Source organism: Macrotis lagotis, chromosome 1 (assembly GCF_037893015.1).
Source record: "Macrotis lagotis isolate mMagLag1 chromosome 1, bilby.v1.9.chrom.fasta, whole genome shotgun sequence".
NCBI lineage: Eukaryota > Metazoa > Chordata > Mammalia > Peramelemorphia > Peramelidae > Macrotis > Macrotis lagotis.
In genome coordinates this window covers 109,453,585-109,473,139 of record NC_133658.1, presented here as the reverse complement: position 1 = coordinate 109,473,139, position 19,555 = coordinate 109,453,585, and the positions used below count along the sequence as shown (strand labels likewise).

The 19,555-nt window shown below is 40.1% G+C and overlaps 2 protein-coding genes across 2 annotated transcripts in view; one reads left to right on the top strand and one right to left on the bottom strand.

The window, feature by feature from the left end:
• EML6 (EMAP like 6) overlaps nucleotides 1–3,266 on the bottom strand; it is a 286,159-nt gene extending 282,893 nt beyond the window's left edge. The window contains exon 1 of the mRNA XM_074206262.1: nucleotides 3,028–3,266. Coding sequence (XP_074062363.1) covers nucleotides 3,028–3,224 — 197 coding nt within the window. The 5' untranslated portion in view covers nucleotides 3,225–3,266. The remainder of the gene's footprint in view (nucleotides 1–3,027) is intronic.
• Nucleotides 3,267–4,218: 952 nt separating this feature from the next.
• On the top strand, nucleotides 4,219–11,675 carry LOC141514155 (uncharacterized). Its single transcript, XM_074224732.1, has 2 exons — nucleotides 4,219–4,969; nucleotides 11,551–11,675. The coding sequence occupies exons 1-2, from the start codon at nucleotides 4,219–4,221 to the stop codon at nucleotides 11,598–11,600; spliced, it is 801 nt and encodes a 266-aa protein (XP_074080833.1). The 3' UTR covers nucleotides 11,601–11,675.
• The last annotated feature ends 7,880 nt before the right edge of the window (nucleotides 11,676–19,555 follow it).

Here is a 19,555-nt window from a genome sequence, read left to right as displayed (position 1 = left end):
AAAAACTGTCTCATTCAAACTATATTTATTTTAAAATACCTTAAATTATTTTAGTTTCTTTTGTGTAGTTTTATTAAGACATTTAAAAATGTGGCATCATTCTCTAATTATCTAATTGTTTTATGGGTTAAAGGGCAATCATTAAAAAAAGAAAACTAAGCCTCCAGGTCCAATAAATCACATTATTCCTTGTACACTAACTTAAAAAAACCTTAAACTTACAGCCTATCAGTGAAAAAGGACATATTTACCAAGGGATTACAATTTTTTTTTGCCAAAACCTACATTATTACTAGGCATCAACTTGCTTTTCAGAGAAGTGTGATTTCTTGAAATAGAATGTTATCAATATTTATTGGACTGGCTTTCTAGCTAAGATCCTGATTGTAGTATATAATATAGCAAAAGTAGCTGTAAAGTGTATTATATATCTACTTTCAAAATAGCACAAAAGCAAAATATGAGATAGGATGACATTATGTTAACATTTTATTGAATCAAGGTGGTCAATGTTCACATTTAGGGTACAAGAAATCTAAAAGATGACTGGTAGAAAACTTATTTACTGAATAATTTTCAATATAATATAGAAGAATTATACTTATGTGACTTAGAAATTAATCAAAATCTAAAAACAAGACTTGTACTTTCCCCACATATACATACATGTGTATCACTAGTATTATAAACTACCAGCAATTCACAATATGGATTTTAATAATCTATCTTGCTTCTGAAATTAAACAGCAATTCCACTTCAGAGCTCAAAATACTGAAAGTTAAAAGGGGGAGACAAATAGAGATCATGAACCATTATTCTCAGTAATAAAAAAGTGAATGTAGAAAATAAAGTAAAAAACTGTATAAAAGTATAATAATTTATATTTTAAAATCTAGGTTAAAATATAATGTCTTGTGCTGTCATCTTTCTTTTTTTATTCATATAAAAAGAAACATACTCTGCTGAATTTACTTAACCCAATCAAATATGCTAGAGAATTAAAAAAAAAGTGCTATCTCTGAATACATACACTCTCAAAGAAACCAGTGTATACAAGTCAGGAGACAAACTATCCTTTTTTTTCTTTTTTTTTTATAAATTTTAATATCTTCACAAATAATTAATTTGAGGGCATAAATTGTTTCACTTTTTTTTAAATCTGATTATTTGGAGTTGAAAGATTTCTATAAACCTCAATCAGTCCTATACTGTTACTTCTCCAATGGTCCAATTAGCCTGTCACTACAATGGTTTACTGCAACTCCACCCTCACCCCATCTCACTGTTAGAAAATTGTCTTATTGTTAAGGTTTTCCCAGCATTTTAGAGCTCTTGATTTAAGGGGTCCAATTTCTCAAAGTTGTTTGATTAATTAGAATGTTACTATTAATTAATCCATGCCACCATGACACCTCTGCATCCCCAAATAACCAGATCTTTATTAAGATATAATAAATATAATACCCTAAGACATACAACAAATCTATAATGCTTTTATTTTTTTTAACATCCAATCATTTAATTTAGTGGTTCACTTGTATGACTTTAATAATAAACAGTCAAAGAAGAAAAATCTTAGAGTGGGAACTTAATGCAAATGTCTAGATCAGCATTAACAGGTTGTAGGATTTAGATTTGGTCATTTCTCTCAAAGAATGAGAAATGTTAAATAATAAAAATCCTGAGCTTTAAAAAAAAAATCAAGATTCTATTTTCTCTTTCATATCATTAATTTTCCAACTCTTGGTCTCCAAACATATTCAGAATGGTCACAGAATTCACTGTCTTGGTGGGTATAGCACCATACTGAAATATGGGCAGGAAAAGCAGTCCAATTCAGTATCATTCATTGTAATAAGAAATATGTTCTGAACCCAAATTATGACTAACTTTTTACACTGCTTAACCATTTCATTGCTGCAATTAAATATTTTTAAAAGATCTCTGTGGCAAAATAATACATTTTTTGAAATATTTCAGAATATATCAGTTTGAGAAGAATAAATAGTCAAACACCGTTTCTCTTAGTTTTATTTCACACTCAGATTTCCCCTATTGGAGGCTACTCCCATCTCTGGAAAAAACCTTCCTTAGCTTGTCAAAGACTGAAAGAGGTTCCCTTTGAAAGCCATCTGGGCCACACCTTGCTTGGTCACCCAGGAGCTACGAAGTTGGAACAAAACATTTGTTTTGGTTGTCCCAGGGAAATGAACACCAAGAATCAGATTAATTCTTTCCACAGCCTACTATTATTATCGATCCCTAAACTGGCCGGTCTTCCAGTTTTGCTCTACTAACAATCTAGTATCATCAGCTTCCAGATGTTGGCTGTTTTAGGGTCCTGGAAGGTAGAATGTCGTATGGTCCAGCAGCTTCTAGTATTTAATAACCTTATCGGTGTTGAAGGCTCCTCGCTGTACTATAAGCTATGTGAACACTGCCAAGTAAAATATTGTAGCACAGTATTTAAAAAAACAAACACTACCTCTCTGAAGAAATCCCTCAGATGTAGAGAGTAAAAATCTCTCTCTCTCTCTCTCTCTCTCTCTCTCTCTCTCTCTCTCTCTCTCTCTGTCTCTCTCTGTCTGTCTGTCTGTCTTTTGACAAAATTTAATTTCCTTTAGATCGCCACTCTGGCAATTTTCTAAGTAACACCCAAAAGGCAAGAGGGGGGTGGTTCAAGCTTTTGGTACTATTAATACGTCCTATCTTTAATCCATAAAGGGGGGCAAAGGGGAAGTGTTTCAAAGTTCCCTACGATTCCTCCACTTGTAGCAAAAATGGAAAGCAACAACAAATAGCAAGACACTGACTCCGTAGAGGCTGGCACCCCCTAGGAGCATGAAAGCGATCAGTGCCCGCGGTGCCCCCAAGCCAGCGGAGGGCTCGGCCTCGAGATGAGCTTTGGCACGGCAGCGGATGGTGCCAGGAGCGCTGCTTCGGACGCCCGTGGCCGTGGGGAAGGCGGGCTGCTTCTCGCTGCCCTGTCCCTTTTCCAGGCTCCAGCCCCAGCCTGCTCCTCTTACCTGATGATGTCGTCGTTGTGTCCCAAGAAGAATTTCTGGTTGTGCTCCCGGGTGTTGTACACCACCCCGACGCCGGCCACGAAGTAGACCACCTCCTTGCCCGCCGTGTAGTACAGGTTGTTGCGGCACTGGTGCCCCCGGTAGCCGTACACCCACTCCAGCCGGAGCTGGCATCTGGGAGCTGTCCGATCCGCCATGATAACGCAACCCTACTCGCAGCCCCGCGCGCTCACACGCGCTCACACGCGCTCACACGCGCTCACACGCGCTCACACGCGCTCACACGCGCTCACACGCGCTCACACGCGCTCACACGCGCTCACACGCGCTCACACGCGCTCGCTCACACGCGCCCGCGGGCCGGGGCTTCTCCCCAGCCCCCGCCCCAGGCTCTCTCCGGGAAGGGCTCGGGCCGCGGCGGGCTGGCGGGCTGCAGTCGGCGCTCGGGGGCTCTGCTCGCCAGCGTCCACAGCCCCGCGTGGCCGCCGCCACCATCCCCCGGGGGCAGCCCCCGGGCACTGGGGGGGGAGACGGACGGGCACACCCCTCTGGGGTCGGGCGGGCCCCCTGCGGCAGCCCGGGTTACCCGGTGACAGCCCGGCCGCCGCTGCCCGCCGCTCGCGCAGCCCTTGCCATCGCGCTCCTCGCTGCCCGGGCTGCCCGTCCGCGTCCGGGATGGGTGAAGGAGAGACGGGCAGACTCAGCCAGGATGACGGGGTCCCCCCCCCACGGGTCACCCCGTCCGACCCGCGACTCCCGGCTCAGCCCGGCTGGCGGCTCCTCCCCGCCCCCCCGCTACCAAATATCTAACAAATCAGGCTGCGGGGCCGAGCCGGGCCGGGCGCTTCTCTTTCAATGAAGAAGGACCAAGTCACAAGTGCCACGGCCATCCGTGAGGAAGGGGGCACGCGGATCTGCTGAGATCCTCTGGGGGCGTGTTTGCTCCCCCCCCTTTCTTTTTTAGATTCACACCCTTCTCCCCCCAGATGTAGGGGCGAAATGAGAGCCCGGGGCGCCGCCGGCTTAGTCCTGGGATACACTCAGAAGCGCCACGCGGGATCCTGGATGTGAGGAAAGAGAAGCAAGAGGTGGCGCGTGTGCGTGTCTGCATGCGTGTGTGTGTCTGCGTGTGCGCGTCTGCATGCTTGTCTGCATGCGTGTCTGCATGCGTGTCTGCATGTGTGCGTCTGCATGCGTGTCTGCACGCGTGTCTGCACGCGTGTCTGCATGCGTGTCTGCGCGTGTCGCAGGGAGGATGGCACGCCAGAGCCCCCGGCCACCCGCACACACTGCCCCCGGCCTGCGGGAACCGCACAGCCGCTTAGACTGGAAGCCCGGGCTCCGGGCGGAGGTCACGGCCACGGCCGCCCCCCCCCCCGCCCCCGCTCCGGGGGTCCTCGCGCTCCCGGCGGGGCCGCTTCACCGCTAGCACAAGCGGGAGGGGCCCGGCTCCCGGGGGGAGGGGCCGGCCGGAGGGAGGCGGGGCCGGGGCGCAGGCGCGCCGAGCTCGGGAATCACGGCCGGCGGTTACCAAGACAGCGCGGCGCCTGGAAACCGCCACGCCGGCCCTCCTTCCGGCCCGGCTCGAGGCACGCTGGGAAATGTAGTCCCGGAGACCGAGGTACCAGTCCCAGGATCCGCAGCGGCTCGAGGCCTTCCGGCGGGCAGCTAGGCCTCGGAGCCTGGGCAGAGGGGCGCGGGGGGCCGCAGGGGGAGCCCTCCCGAGCCAGTTGGGCCAAGGGCGGGAGATGGGCCCTGGCGGCTTCGTGGGGAGGCGCGCCGGGGTGGACCCGAGGTGACTGCAACAGCCCCCCGAGCCCCGTCCGGGAAAAGGAGGCCTTAACTGGCAGCGAGCGTAACAGCGGAGAATTTGAAGCATGTACCTGCCCGCCGTGGGCTGCAACGCCGGGCAGTGGCCTCGAGAAGGGAAGCATGGGGGAAGGTAACCGGGAAGCGGCAACTGAAATGGGAAGAACACCCACAAACAGCAACAGGCAGGCTGGCCAGTCTTGACAACTGATGGTTCTGACAAAGCACTCATTTCTAAAATATACACAGAACTGAGTCAACCTTTAAAAAAAAAAGCCATTCCCCAATGGACAAATGGTTAAAGGATATGCAAAGGCAATTTATAGAGGAGGAAATTAAAGTGATCCACAACCATATGAAAAATTGTTCTACATCATTACTTATTAGAGAAATGCAAATTAAGCTTTGCCGAGGTACCCCCCTCACACCTCTCAGACTGGCCAATATGATCAGAAAGGATAATGATCATTGTTGGAAGGGTTGTGGGAAATCTAGGACACTATTACATTGTTGGTGGAGCTGTGAACTCATCCAGCCTTTCTGGAGAGAAATTTGGAACTACGCCCAAAGGCCAACAAAAATGTGCATACCCTTTGATCCAGCAACACCACTATTGGGTCTATACCCTGAAGAGATGATGAAAAAGGGTGAAAACATTACTTGTACAAAAATATTCATAGCAGCCCTGTTTGTGGTGGCAAAGAATTGGAAAGCAAGTAAATGTCCTTCAATTGGGGAATGGCTGAACAAATTGTGGTATATGTATGTCATGGAACACTATTGTTCTATTAGGAACCAGGAGGGACGGGAATTCAGGAAAGCCTGGAGGGATTTGCATGAACTGATGCTGAGTGAGATGAGCAGAACCAGAAAAACACCATATACCCTAACAGCAACATGGGGGTGATGATCAACCTTGATGGACTCAATCCATTAGTGCAACAATCAGGGACAATTTAGGACTGTCTCTGTATGCAGAGAAAGAATTGTGGGGTTTGAACAAAGACCAAGTACTATTACCTTTAATTTAGGGGGGAAAAAAACTGCTATCTTATTGTCTGATCTTGCTATCTCTTATACTTTACTTTTCTTCCTTTAAGGATATGATTTCTCTCTCATCACATTCAATTTGGATCAGTATATACCGTGGAAACAATGTAAAGACTGGCAAATTGCCTTCTGTGGGGGGAAGGAAGTAAGATTGGGGGGAAATTGTAAAACTCAAAATAAATAAAATCTTTAAAGAAAAGTGAAGTTTGCAAAATTATAAAGATTATGACTCTAAGGAAGAGATATGAAAAGACACTCCCACCCTACCCCTTGACAAAGGTGAAAGTTCATAGGTGTTAACATAATCCATAAATTTTTCAGACATTTTTGCTGCATTGATCAGTTATGATGATTTTTTTTCCTTTTTTTATTTAAAAATACTATTTGTTATATGGCTAACTTTCTGGGAAGGAGGAAAGGATGTTAGAGATGATGTCAAAAAAAATAAAAAAATGTTTAAAAGTACAGTTGATAATTCTTTTATTTCTTCTCTTCCCCCCCCCCCCCCATAATGGCTCCTTATCACAGGCCAGGTGCTGGTAGAAACTTTTTTTAAAAGGTCTCCTAAGTAAATTTGGAATCTCATGTTTTACTGAGGCTCCCTAGCTAGGATTCAAAGTGCAGAGGTTATATTGTAGAAATAATTAAAATGGACTTTCAGAAAGACCATTTATTTCTTCTATATAACCAGTCTTTCCTATATCATTATTGAATCATTCAGTGTCTCTGCTTTCAGTCTCGATATTCTGTCTGATGGAAAGATTCTGTGGGGATTCTGGTATTGCAACAGAATCAAGAAATATTAGAAATTAAGCTGGACAGTTTCAACTATCTTCTTGCTGAGACAGCAAGGGAGAGACAGGAGATAAGGCAAGTCAAACCACCACCACCATCTTGATCTCCACTTTGCCTCTGATCTTGATAGAAACATCCAAGGACCACGAACCCAAAGGTCTTAGGGAAAGCAGTGCTTCCAGTCTAGCCTCCAGAAAGCAACTCCAGTGAAGAAGGGGTCAACTAATGCCACCACCTCTGAGGATGGATCCTAGCAATTGCTCCTGCAGGCAATATAGTCCAGTTACTGAAGACCCAGGAAAAAAAAGTTCTCTTTGGCAGTGTCAAATAGTACAAAATTAGAAACTGCTAAAATTTTGCCACCCCCCCCCCCTTTTTTGTACCTTTTCATGTGTCTCTTGAACCTCCTGTTTGATGTCCAAATTTTCTGTTTAGCTCTGGTCTTTTCATCAGAAATTTTTGGAATTCTTCCATTTTGTTAAATGTCCATCTTTTTCCCTGGAAGAGAAGGCTCAGCTTTGCAGGAAAGTAGATTCTTGGCTGCATTCCAAGCTCCCATGCTCTTCGAAATATCTCGTTCCAGGCCCTTCAATCCCTTAAAGTTGATGCAGCCAGGTCCTGCATGATCCTTGATATTTAAATTGTTTCTTTCTGGCTACTTGTAGGATTTTCTCTTTTATCTGATAGTTCTGTAGTTTGGCCACAACATTCCTTGGTGTTTTCATTTTAGGATCTTTTTCTGGTGGGGATCAATGTACTCTTTCAATAACTACTTTGCCCTCCAATTCCATGATGTCAGGGCAGTCTTCCGTCACTAGATCCTGTAATATTAAGTCCAGGCTTTTTTTCTCTTCAATGTTTTCAGGAAGTCCTATAATTTTTAGGTTGCCCCTTCTCAATCTATTCTCGAGGTCAGTGGTTTTGTTGATGAGGTATTTTACATTTGCTTCTATTTTTTCTATTTTTTGATTTTGTTTAACTGATTCTTGCTGTCTCATGGAGTCATTAGTTTCTGTATACTCTGATCTTTTTTTGGGGGGGAGTTTTCTTCATTAACCTTTTGCAACTCCTTTTCCAATTGGTCAATTCTACTTTTGAAAGAGCTTTCCATTTGACCAATTGAGGTTTTGAGAGAATTAATTTCTTTTTGCATTTGCTCATTTGAGGATCTGAGAGATTTATTCTCCTTTTGTGTTTGTCCAATTGTACTTTCTAAGGTTTTGTTTTCTTGTTACAATGTATTAATTGTCTCTCCCAAATTTTTAAGCTCTTTCCTTATTTCTTCAAGGAAGTCTTTCTGTGCTGGAGACCAGATTGTATTCTCCTCAGAGGTTCCAGGTCTCTCTGAGTTGGGGTCTTTCCCTTCCAGGAATTTTTCTGTGGATCCACCTTTCCACTGACCCTTCTTCATTATGCTAAGGCCTTGAGTTGGAGGGGGGGGGGCTGGTTCACCTGGGTTTGGGATCACTACAGGCTTTACTGAGTGCAGTTTCTCTGGCTGGCCAGTAGGAGGTGCTGGTTGCTTTCTCTGGAGTATCTGTGACCTTGGTTGAGAGGCCTTCTCCCTTTGCTTGAGGGAAGGAATTGGAGCTATTGAATTCTTTTGCCTTCAATCAATGGTGGGCTTTACCCTGGCCTGAGGTCATTCCTCAGCTGGGCTGGTTCTTTTGCTCACACACCTGGGTCTGAGGCAGAAGTAGTTTACAATTGTTTGTTTTGGAGGAGGCCTCAGTGCAATGGAGGTGTGGACTCAGAGTTTCTCAGACCTGAGGAGCCCAGGGATGGCGTCCGCAGCTCTCCTGTACCAGACCTCTCCCCACAGCCCCTTCCCCAAGCTCCAGGGGGACAGCACCAACACCAGTGCCTCTGCTTCCCCGCGGACCCAAGCCCCTTTCGTCCAGCCCCACTGCTGATCCAACAGGTCCAGCTCTCAGGCCCTCAGTCTCCAGGTTCCAATTCAGCTGTTAATCTGGCTAATCCCGGGCTGATCTTCCCTCCGAGGTCAGACTCACCTGCCGGTACTCAGCCAAGGCTGCTGCAGGAGACAAATCCTGAGGTAGATTTTCCTCTCCTGGCTTTTCTTTCTGCGTTTCCTGGTTCAGATTTCTTTTAAGAGGTTTGTTTCATGTGATAGATGGGGAAGAGATCAGGAGACTTTAGAACTGTGCCTGTCTTCTCTCCACCATCTTGGCCAGAAGTCTCGAAACTGATAAAATTTTATTGGAAGAAATGGCATTAAAGAAGAAGCATCACCATTTGCTTTGTTGTCACACACTAAGAACGAGACTTTTCCATCTGACTTATAACTGAAATCTTGCATATTTGTGATGTATCACCCTTTAGAAGATAAGTTCCTTGAGAATAGGGACTATCTTTCTTTTCTATTTGTATCTCCAGCACTGTACATGAAGTAAGTACTTAATACATATATTATTTATTCATTATTCTATCTATTGTTAATAATAGGGACTGGCCAATGATGCCTAAAAGTATCTATAAGGAGGTTTGGACAGAGAGCTGGGATAAAGAGTCAAACAAGCCTGAGTTCCAACATGTCCTCAGACATTTACTAGCTATGTGGCTTTGGCAATTCACTTATCCTCCTTTGGCTTCAGTTTCCCCAACTATAAAACAGGGTCAATAAATAGTATTTACCTCCCTGGGCTACTCTGAGGACCAAATGAGATCAATCATATTTGTGAAGTGCTCACCTTTTTTTTTACTAGCCCTTATGAGAAGATATCAAATCCAAGTGATGATGAAATTTGTCCTTTGTTCTTGAAGAAGACCATGACACTAGGGAGATGATACCCATGACCTGCACGTGAATTAGATTTGAGTGAGGGGATACTGTGCTAAGTCATCAGCCTCACTTCCTTCTCCAGAGCCTTCTGGGCCCAATGGCCATATATGAATCAGGACAACTGGAAATGGCTCAGAATTTGAGGCAATCAGGATTTAGTGGCTTGCCCAAGGTCACACAGCTAACCATGTGGTGGTGACTAAGAACTTTGCAGATTGCCTGCAGTTTCGTAGCCAGAATTAAAGAGATGTTTGAAAAGTACTAGCTAATCTGAGTCTTAGCATTCTCTGTTCCTGTGACTTCTTTCTTCCTTCTGGACAATGTCTAGTGAGAGGAGAGAGAGAGAGACAATGCTAAAAAAGAGAGAAAAGCATGGGACCCTCACCACCATCCAAGGACAAAACATTCCATGATTCTAGGGCTACACTTTTGTCCGTTGTTTTAGTTGCAGGATATCAAAGATGATTATGACCTGAAACGCATGCACTGGGGTGAGATAATTCATCTGCACTTGTGGAATGATTTTTACAGCGTGGTCTCATTATTTAGTTTAAAATAAAGCCCAGTCAAAGTCAAATGGAAAGACCAAAGGCCATACACAAATTACTCTGTAATTTCCTGTTGACCACAAACTCTGAAGTGGAAGGGAACCTGAATGGCCATTTCTATCATGGCCATCTCTACCTTCCAGGAATGTTGTAGATGAGATACCAGGATAGGGCTGGGTTGGGTCTCTGAGAGTCTGAACAGCCACATATGAGCAGTGGGGGTATGTGCTTGCTGCCATGGTTCATATTTCTAGGCACAAAGAATTGGGTACCAGAAAACTATCTGCACATGAGAGCAGTTCTCTATTTTTCCTTTTCTTTGGACAGGACCTCTTTGCCTTATGTGGTTTTGACTTCAAGCTCTCTGGTCCTTATCCTGCATGGCCCTCAATTCAAGGCAAGGCATCTAGCCCAGAGATCCCAGCCATCCAGGACTAACTTTGTACTTTGATGAAAAATGACTTTATGGGGGTCATACAGATAAAATAATTGTAGATCCCTGAATGGACACAGACTGGTTTTTTTTTTTAAGTTATTCCTTGTTAATCATAGATTCCTTCTATTGCAGGTCCCTAAGTAGTGCAGTAGATAGAACACTGGTCTTGGAGTCAGGAGTAGAATCCAGTCTCAGACATTTGACATTAGCTAGCTTTGTGACCCTGGTCAAGTCATCTAACCCTAATTGCTTCACATCCAGGACCATCTCCAGTCATCCTGATTCATATCTGGTCACTGGATCCAGATGAGTCTGGAGGAGAAAGTGAGACTGATGATTTAGCATAGCCCCTCCCCCACTCAACTCTAATGTTCTTGTCATGGCATCATCTCCTTGATATCATGGTCTTCTTTAAGAATGAAGAACAAACATTTTAGGGTTAGAATTTAGGGTTAGAAATGAATTTAGGGGCAGGAGGACCAATTTAAGGTTAGGGTTAGGGTTAGAGTCAGGAGTTTGAGAAGTCAGGAGAGAGTCCTGAGGTCTAGATGTCAAGTCAAGGTTTTATGACCAGTTCAGCTTTGAGACCACAAGGAGTGACCTATTAGGTCCTGTCAAATACTGGTTGACATGAGATTCATCCAGCAGCAATGTTCCATTTGGGTATGTACTTGATAGAATTGGTGCTATGAAGAAACTGTGTTAAGTCTGAGCCTACTCTACCCAGAGAGTAAGGTGATATTACAGCAAGTCTGACTATTAAGGTCTTGGGGATGGGATGTTTGGGGAAGAAATATTTACATTTCTGTACTTATTGTATTTTCAAATTAATTATCCATTTGGAAAAGTTAATTGATGTTAAATTATTAGATACAACTGGGGTTACTAGTGGCAAAAAAACAGGATTATATGAAGAAACAATGGAGAGTAAAAATACTCTAAAGAAAACTTGGCCAGGCATCCAACTAAATAAAAAACATCCAAAGGATATTTAACGATGAAAACAGAACAATAAGAAGAGGAAAAACTGAAAAGATTTACAAAACTTATTACTACAAATTGTGTTTTTTTTTTTCATTCAGGGCAGTTGAGATACCACACTTGGACAATAAGTGACTTTCAGAGGAAGTAGAAATGTCACTAAAGAGAATAAAAATAAGAAAAGCAGCTGGATTTGATCAAAGATATATGGAGAAATAAAGTCTAATAGAATGCCTTCTGTGGGGGGTGGGGGGAGGGAAGCCATAATGGGGGGGAAATTGTAAAAATTCAAAATAAATAAAATCTTAAAAAAAAGATATATAGAAGAGATCCATGCTAAAGACAACACAATTATGAAGACATTGAGGGACTAATTTACAAGTGATCTAAAGGATAAGAAGATATCAGAAGTATAGAAAAACTTCAGAATTTATTGATATCAAAAAACAATGTCAGAATATCAATAACCACCAACTATATTCTTTCTCAGCTATATAAAATTTTTATGATAGTCATCCATCCACAAATTAAAACCCTCATTTACACATTCATTCTGGAGGAGGATAGTAGGGAACAAGCTTTCATTAACAACATGCATTTAAATGGATGCCCAATAGGGTTAGAAGAAATGACATTAAAGAAGAAGCATCACCATTTGCTTTGTTGTCACACACTAAGAACAATGGGACTTTTCCATCTGACTTGCAGTTGAAATCTTGCATATTTGTGATGTGTCACCCATTAGAAGATGAGTTCCTTGAGGATAGGGACTATCTTTGTTTTCTATTTGTATCTCCAGCACTGTACATGTAGTAAGTGCTTAATAAATATTTAATAATAAAATAATAATAAATCCAACAGCACACACACAAACACACATCTGATGCAAACAATATAGCTAAACAATAAGCTTGCATATCTCCTACAGAAAATTTAGCTGGACTTTGGGTCAAAAGCTGAAAAGAAGAATAGTTGTCTGAATTGTATGTAGTTGTCACCCCATTAGATTGTGAGAGTAAGGACTGATTTTATTTTGTTTTATTTTTGCCTCTCTTTACGTTCTTAGCACTTAGTACAATGCCTGATATATTTATTGATAAGGACTTAATAAATCCTTGCTGATTTATTGACTTTTTGATAGCATGAATTATTAAAAAGTTTGCCTGACATCAAGCACAATTTGAATAATTTGCAACTTCCATTCATTGCTTCTCATTCTGTCTTCAGGGACCAAAAAGAACAAGTATAATTCCTACTACATAGAGTCTTTCAAATACTTGAATACTATAAATGCTTTCCCTGAAGCCTCTCTTCTCCAAACTAGACATTCCCAATTACCTTCAATCACTCCTAAAATAAATTTATGGACAGATTTTCATTATTGTAGTTGGTCTTCTTCTGGATGCTCTTCAGTTATCAATGTCTTTATTAAACTGTTGTGTACAGAACCAAATAAATAATCCAGATGAGGTATACTAAATGCAGAATATGATGAAAGATAAACCTCTCTTAAAATAGATGATTGATTTGTTGTTAAAATAGATGATGGCTCTTACCAGTCAGATCTAGAAAAAACTGGAAGTATAGTCATTTAGTAGTTTAAATGTATTTGATTTTGTTTACTGTAAATTTAAGCCATTCAATATTCTTGACAGTTTGATGGCTTGTGTGACAGATGCCATTTTACTATTTTCACATAACTTCTTTAATATACAACAGAGTCAGGGATAAAGTTGAAATTTTCTTATGAGATGAGAACTCAGAGCTATTCTGATTTTACAAATCCATACCAACCATGTTCTTTAAGCTAATAAAACAAATACGATTTCTCAGAGAGAGGCACATCTTTAAGTAGAAAGTTGTCTTAAAACCATAGAGAACCTGTTCTCTCCCAGAGTTATCTCTGGTTTGAGATATACCCTATACCAACCAGTGTGAGTGTGGAACTTTCTAGAACCTGGCTTTTATTATTGGAAATGGGATCAGGTTAGGGGTTAGCATTGTCACTTAGGTCTTGGCTCTTTGACTTTATTCATGAGTTCAACCTGATAAAAAGGCTGCACTCACCAGATGGGATACATATTCATTCATTATACATATTCCATTTCATATCTCAGAACCATAACTAATTGAAGACAAATGATAGTAAGTAGGCAAATGTGTGTACATATATATATATATATATATATATATATATATATATATATATATATATTACTCCTATATTGGATTGAACACTATTAAAAATATTAAAGAAAACCAACATTTATATAATCCTTGGTAAAAACTCATTTAAGTTTTCACAATGCTGTGGAATAGGAAATAAAAGTATTATCCTCATTTTACAGATGAATAACATGAGTCCCAAAAGATTAAATGACTTGCAGATCAAAGCTTACTATTTTCAATTTTTTTTCTGTTTTTGCAAAGCAATGGAGTTAAATGACTTGCCAAGATCATACAACTAGGTAATTATTAAGTGTCTGCAGCTTCATTTGAACTCAGGTCCTCCCGACTCCAGAGCCAGTGCTCTATCCGTTGTGCCACCTAACTGCCCCATTACTTTCAATTTTTAAAAAAATGAAAGAAGAATCAGAACCCCAAACTGTAAAACATAAAATATTCCCATATTTATTAGTTTGGTGACCATAGGCAAATTGCATAATCTTTCTGAGCTTCATATTCATCATCTAGAAAATAGGAGTAATGATACCTGTAGTCAGAGTTGTGCTGGAACCAGCTCATACTGGCTCATGAGAGCCAATTGTTTCATTTTCAATATGAGCATTTAAATCTCAAAAATCAGCAGATAGAACTTGATTTATTATTTTGCTAATTGCAGAGACTTAATAAAATAATGTACTAAGTTTTCATAATACAGATTAAACCTTAAAGTGTGCCATCTGTACATTTCTATTTCTAGGGAGTTGATTATTAAGCATTTACCAGCACATTTGTTTTGAAGATCAAATGAGATAATTTTGCAAAATGTTATATAAACTTTAAAATACAATATGAATTCCAGCTATAATAATCGTCAATCTATCATCCTTGCTACATGAGTTGCCCAATATCTCTTCAAAGGATAAATTGTCTCTAGTATATATATATATATATATGCCACCCCCACCTTATTACAGAGTTCTTCATTTGTCTTACAGTCATAGAAGATGATTCTGTGTATTATCCTTTCCATTTTTTGTTGGATGATTCCAAGTTTCTGTGCTCTCCTGGGGTATCACCAAAGCTCACTTTATTTAATTGCTTTGAACTTCAAGAATGAAAAAACTATCAGAAATGTTAGCAGTCTGCTGATATCTGTAAAGGATTAAAAAAAAGTGAAAAATGGGGCAGCTAGGTGGCATAGTGGATAAAGCACCGGCCCTGGAGTCAGGAGTACCTGGGTTCAAATCTGGTCTCAGACACTTAATAATTACCTAGCCGTGTGGCCTTGGGCAAGCCACTTAACCCTGTTTGCCTTGCAAAAAAAAAGTGAAAAATAAAGTTGGATTATTTGAAACAAGTTGCTACTGACTAAAATCCTGAGAATGATTTACTCATGTGGAATATGTGTTCATTCTCATCATTCTGTACATTTGCATTATAAAAATAGTGTATAGAATATAACAATAAGTTGTTGTTCTACAAGGGAAAAACAGCTAGACCAGACCAAGCACATAAAGAGAAGAAAATATATTCTGGAAGCAACACAGTTTTGAGGGCACTAAAGCCCTCAAGTTTGAAGTTCAAGATGCCTGAAAACTTGAAAATAAAGAATTATTGGGGAGAAAATGTTTTGCTACTTAAAAAAGAAAAAAGATTAAGAAGATATCAGTAACTACTCACTAATCTTGTCTTATCTTGACAAGATCTTAATGATTAATATGAGAAAATTTATAGACATATGGAGAATATGCTGATGAAAATATCTGAATATAGCAATCAAACATTCCAAAAATGACATTTTGCAACAGATTAAGTCTTTTCTGGATCACAATTGATTGAAAGAAGAAAATATGAGTTTCCATTGTATTTGTTATTTGTTGTCTAAAAGATTATTTGAACACAGAGAGAAAATACTAACTTAAAGGTTTTCCTCCAACAAGGAAGTCCCATTTATGTTTTAAAATCACAAAAGATTCTTTGAGAGATTCTACAATAAAGAAAAATATGAAAATCCTCTTATTAGCTCATTTAAATTAGCCAAATCTGGGGGCAGCTAAGTGGTACAGTGGATAGAGCACTGGCCCTGGAGTCAGGTGTACCTGAGTTCAAATATGACCTCAGACACTTAATAATTACCTAGCTGTGTGGCTTTGGGCAAGTCACTTAACCCCATTTGCCTTGCCAAAAAAAAAAAACTAAATTAGCCAAATCTGAAACATAAAGGAATAGACATATAACTTTACAGTTGACATTGAACCATGCACTTAGAAGTCAGGAGGTTCTCTTTTCAAATCTTGTCTCTGAGATTTAAAAGTTGAGTGACCAGAGGCAAGTCACTTAACCTCTCTAGGCCTTTGTTATCTTATCTGTAAAATGCGTATAATATTTCCATTTCCTATTTTACAGCATTGTGAAACTTAAATGAATGTAATATTAATAGCTAGCATTTATATAGTGCTTTAAAGTTTACAAAGGACTTTGCATGTTATCTCATTTGATCCTCACAACTATCTTAGGAAGTAAATGCCATTAATGAGGGAATTGAGATTAAGAGAGGATACATGACTTACTAAAGGTCACATAGCTGGTAAGTGTCTAGGAAGGTTATGAACTCAAAGTTTGTCTGACTCCAAGACCAGTCCTTTATCCACTATACCACCTAGCTGCAGAATGAAGAAGGAAGATTTATACTCACCAAAGGAGCTTGGCACCATCACACAGGACTCCAGTATAGAGCCCAAATGATAGAGGGATTTTCTACAGATAATGTCATCTAGATATTCTTGCTTTAGTTGTTGATGGCTCTGAAACACTGCAGAGTGTCCAAGCTGAGATCTATAATCATTTAAAAGAGTTTGTTCTAATTCTCCATGCAGGAAAAACCAAGTAGATGGGAAAACTCCTATTGTATAGACCTCTACAGATAAGTGTAACACTTACTGATAGGTTCCAATTTAGGAAGCAAATTTACAGTTTAAAAATTAGCCTTAGTCACTCAACTAAGTGTCTTTTATGTGCCAGACATTGTTTGTAATAGTGTAATTATAAAATGGCTCAAGCTTATGCCCTGGTTAGGGAGTAAAATTTTCTAATAACAGACTGAGGGTGTTGAGATCTCAGCTCTCTTCAAGGAAAGATCATGCTTTCTTGGGTGGCTCTCATATCTATTTCATGACCTCACGCCACAAACAAAGGGACACCAGACAATTTAAGGACAGGATAAACCACAGGTGTTTATGACAAATAAGATCAAGACCATCTAATGTACGCTTGAGCAGAATTTTAAAAACACAATTAGGTAGAGATAAAGGAGGCAAAGAGGGGGGAGAAATTAAGGACTACTAGTTCTTCTCATATAATTTTTTGTTTCCCCCATCAGAACCCCAAGTACCAAAAAAAGTATTGATGATCCACCTCTCCATTTGTCTATTTGGGGTATCTCTCATGGTCTTAAAGAAGAGTATTGAAGATGTCATGGTCCCTTCTTCCCCAGTCTCATTGCTCCCACAGGGTGCCTATGAACTCCCTTTTCCCCTTAAGAACCCTCAGAACTCCCTGTACATATGAAAAATCCTTGCCCTCCAGACCTGGTCTTGTAATAATTTCCTCTCTTCCTAAGTTGGATCTTTTTGAACAACCAAAACTTTCCAGTGGTTGTTACATATGCATTTAGATAGATTTAGATAAATGAGCCATGAGGCTGATCCATCAGTATATAAATCTTGGATAGACTGCAAATGGACAATAAAACTAGAGCAGAATTTAATAGGATGAAGAAAGCAAGATGAATTGCTTAGGAGAAATTATATAGTGTTTTCAGTGCTTCTCCCTCAGAGGAAAAGAAGGCCTATCTTTTTTTACATTAATATTCTTCTCATGTTGTTTATCTGGCATTCAGATCAAGAAATACCACAAACTCTGATAAATCCAAAAACAGGTTGCTCAAGGGCTAATAGAGAGAGCATGGTGCCTGTGAATATACAGCATTATATTACCAATCAAACTGAGTGCAAAAAGTGCAATAAAAAATGCAAGAGATATATGTTAGAAAAGCAAAGTCAGGCAGAGTAAGGGATCACATGTATTGTAATGGTGAACAGATCAAAAGGAAGACATCTAATTCATTGAATGACCCACAATAGAGCATATACAGGAGAACATAAGCAAGAGTTGCCCAAGATGAAAAGGCATAATGGATTAGAATGAATATTGTTGAATGCAGGGCTCAAATTGATGAGCTCTTATAGCTATTGAAAGCATATGTATTTTTCCATATTCCAATCAAAGGAGTGATTGATCTTTCATTTCAGTAAATATTTATTAAGTCTGAGGCACTGTGCAAGACACTGAATATACAATATAAATAATAGAAATGGACACAAAGAGCCTAATGAAGAATAACTTTGGTAATACCATTATTAGATTTGTATCCTAAAGAGATCAATGAAAAAGGAAAAGTACCTATATGCTTAAAAATGTTTATAGCAACTCTTTGTGGTGGCAGAGAATTAGAAATTGAGGGGGTGCTCAATAATTGGGGAATGACCAAAAAAGTTATGGTATATGATTGTGACGGAATAGTATTGTGCTGTAAGAAATAATGAAAGTGACAGTTTCAGAAAAACCTGGGAAAACTTTTACGAGCTGATACAAAGTAAAGTAAGTAAAAATAGAAAAATATAAAGGAACAGAAATATTGGAATGATAATTGTGAAAGACTTAGCTACTCTGATAAATAAAATTACCCATGATAATACTAAAGGATTCGTGATGAAAAATGTTATCCACCTCCAGAGAGAGAGAGAACTGAAAGGAGAATGAAGCATATTTTTCATTTTATTTTTCTTGCTCTTTTTTTGGTAATATGATTAATATGGAAATATGTTTTGCATGTTTCACATGTGTTGTAGGTATCAAATCGCTTGCCTTCTCAATGGGTAGAAGAGGAAATGGGGGAGGGAAAGAATTTGGAATTCAAAATTTAAAATGAATGCTAAAATATAGCCACAGTCAATCAGTCAATAAGCATTTATTAAACTCCTATTATAAAGAAGGGGACAGGGCAGCTAGGTGGCACAGTGAATAGAGCATGGGCCCTGGAGTCAGAAGAACCTGAGTTCAAATCCAGTTTCAGATTCTATTTGTGTGATTCTGAGAAAGTCACTTGTCCCTGTTCACCTCAGTTTCTTCATATATAAAATAAACTAGAGAAGGAAATGCAAACCACTTCACTATTCTTGCTAAGAAAACCCCAGATGGAATTATGAAGACTCAGACATGACCGAAACACCAGAGCAAAAAGTTTAGTGAAAAATTGTCAAGTCTAACATCGATTATTTTTTTTTTGCCAAGGCAAGGGGTTAAGTGACTTACCCAAGGTCACACAGCTAAGTAAGTATTAGGTGTCTGAGGCTGGATTTGAACCAGGTCCTCTAGAGCTGGTGCTCTATCTACTAGCTACCCCTAATATCAATATTTATGAGCTACCTCTAATAATAAATCATATAACAATTAGAGTAGCCTATGCCTCACCCCCACCAGGCTGTCTTCACAAAACTACTTACAAAAAATTCAATCTAAGAAGTTTAGGAGGGGGAGCAAAGGGTTTGCTCAGATATTACAAATAATCTTAAGAAATTTTGAGGATACTATAGTGTAGACACTATAAATGTTAACTCATTCACACATTTTTGGAGGTACTATGAACATATCTCTGTTAACCAACAGGAGGCTATTTAGAGAAATAGAAAATATCTTTCCAATATGGCTAACTAAAAGTATTCCAGGGTGCCTTATGAATTTCTACCATTTTAGAGTAACCATAACTGAATTCTCAGTACTAATAAAGCTTAAAAATAAACTGTCATGCGGCAACTAAGTGGTGCAGTGGATAGAGCACTGGCCCTGGAGTCAGGAGTACCCGAGTCCAAATCTGGCCTC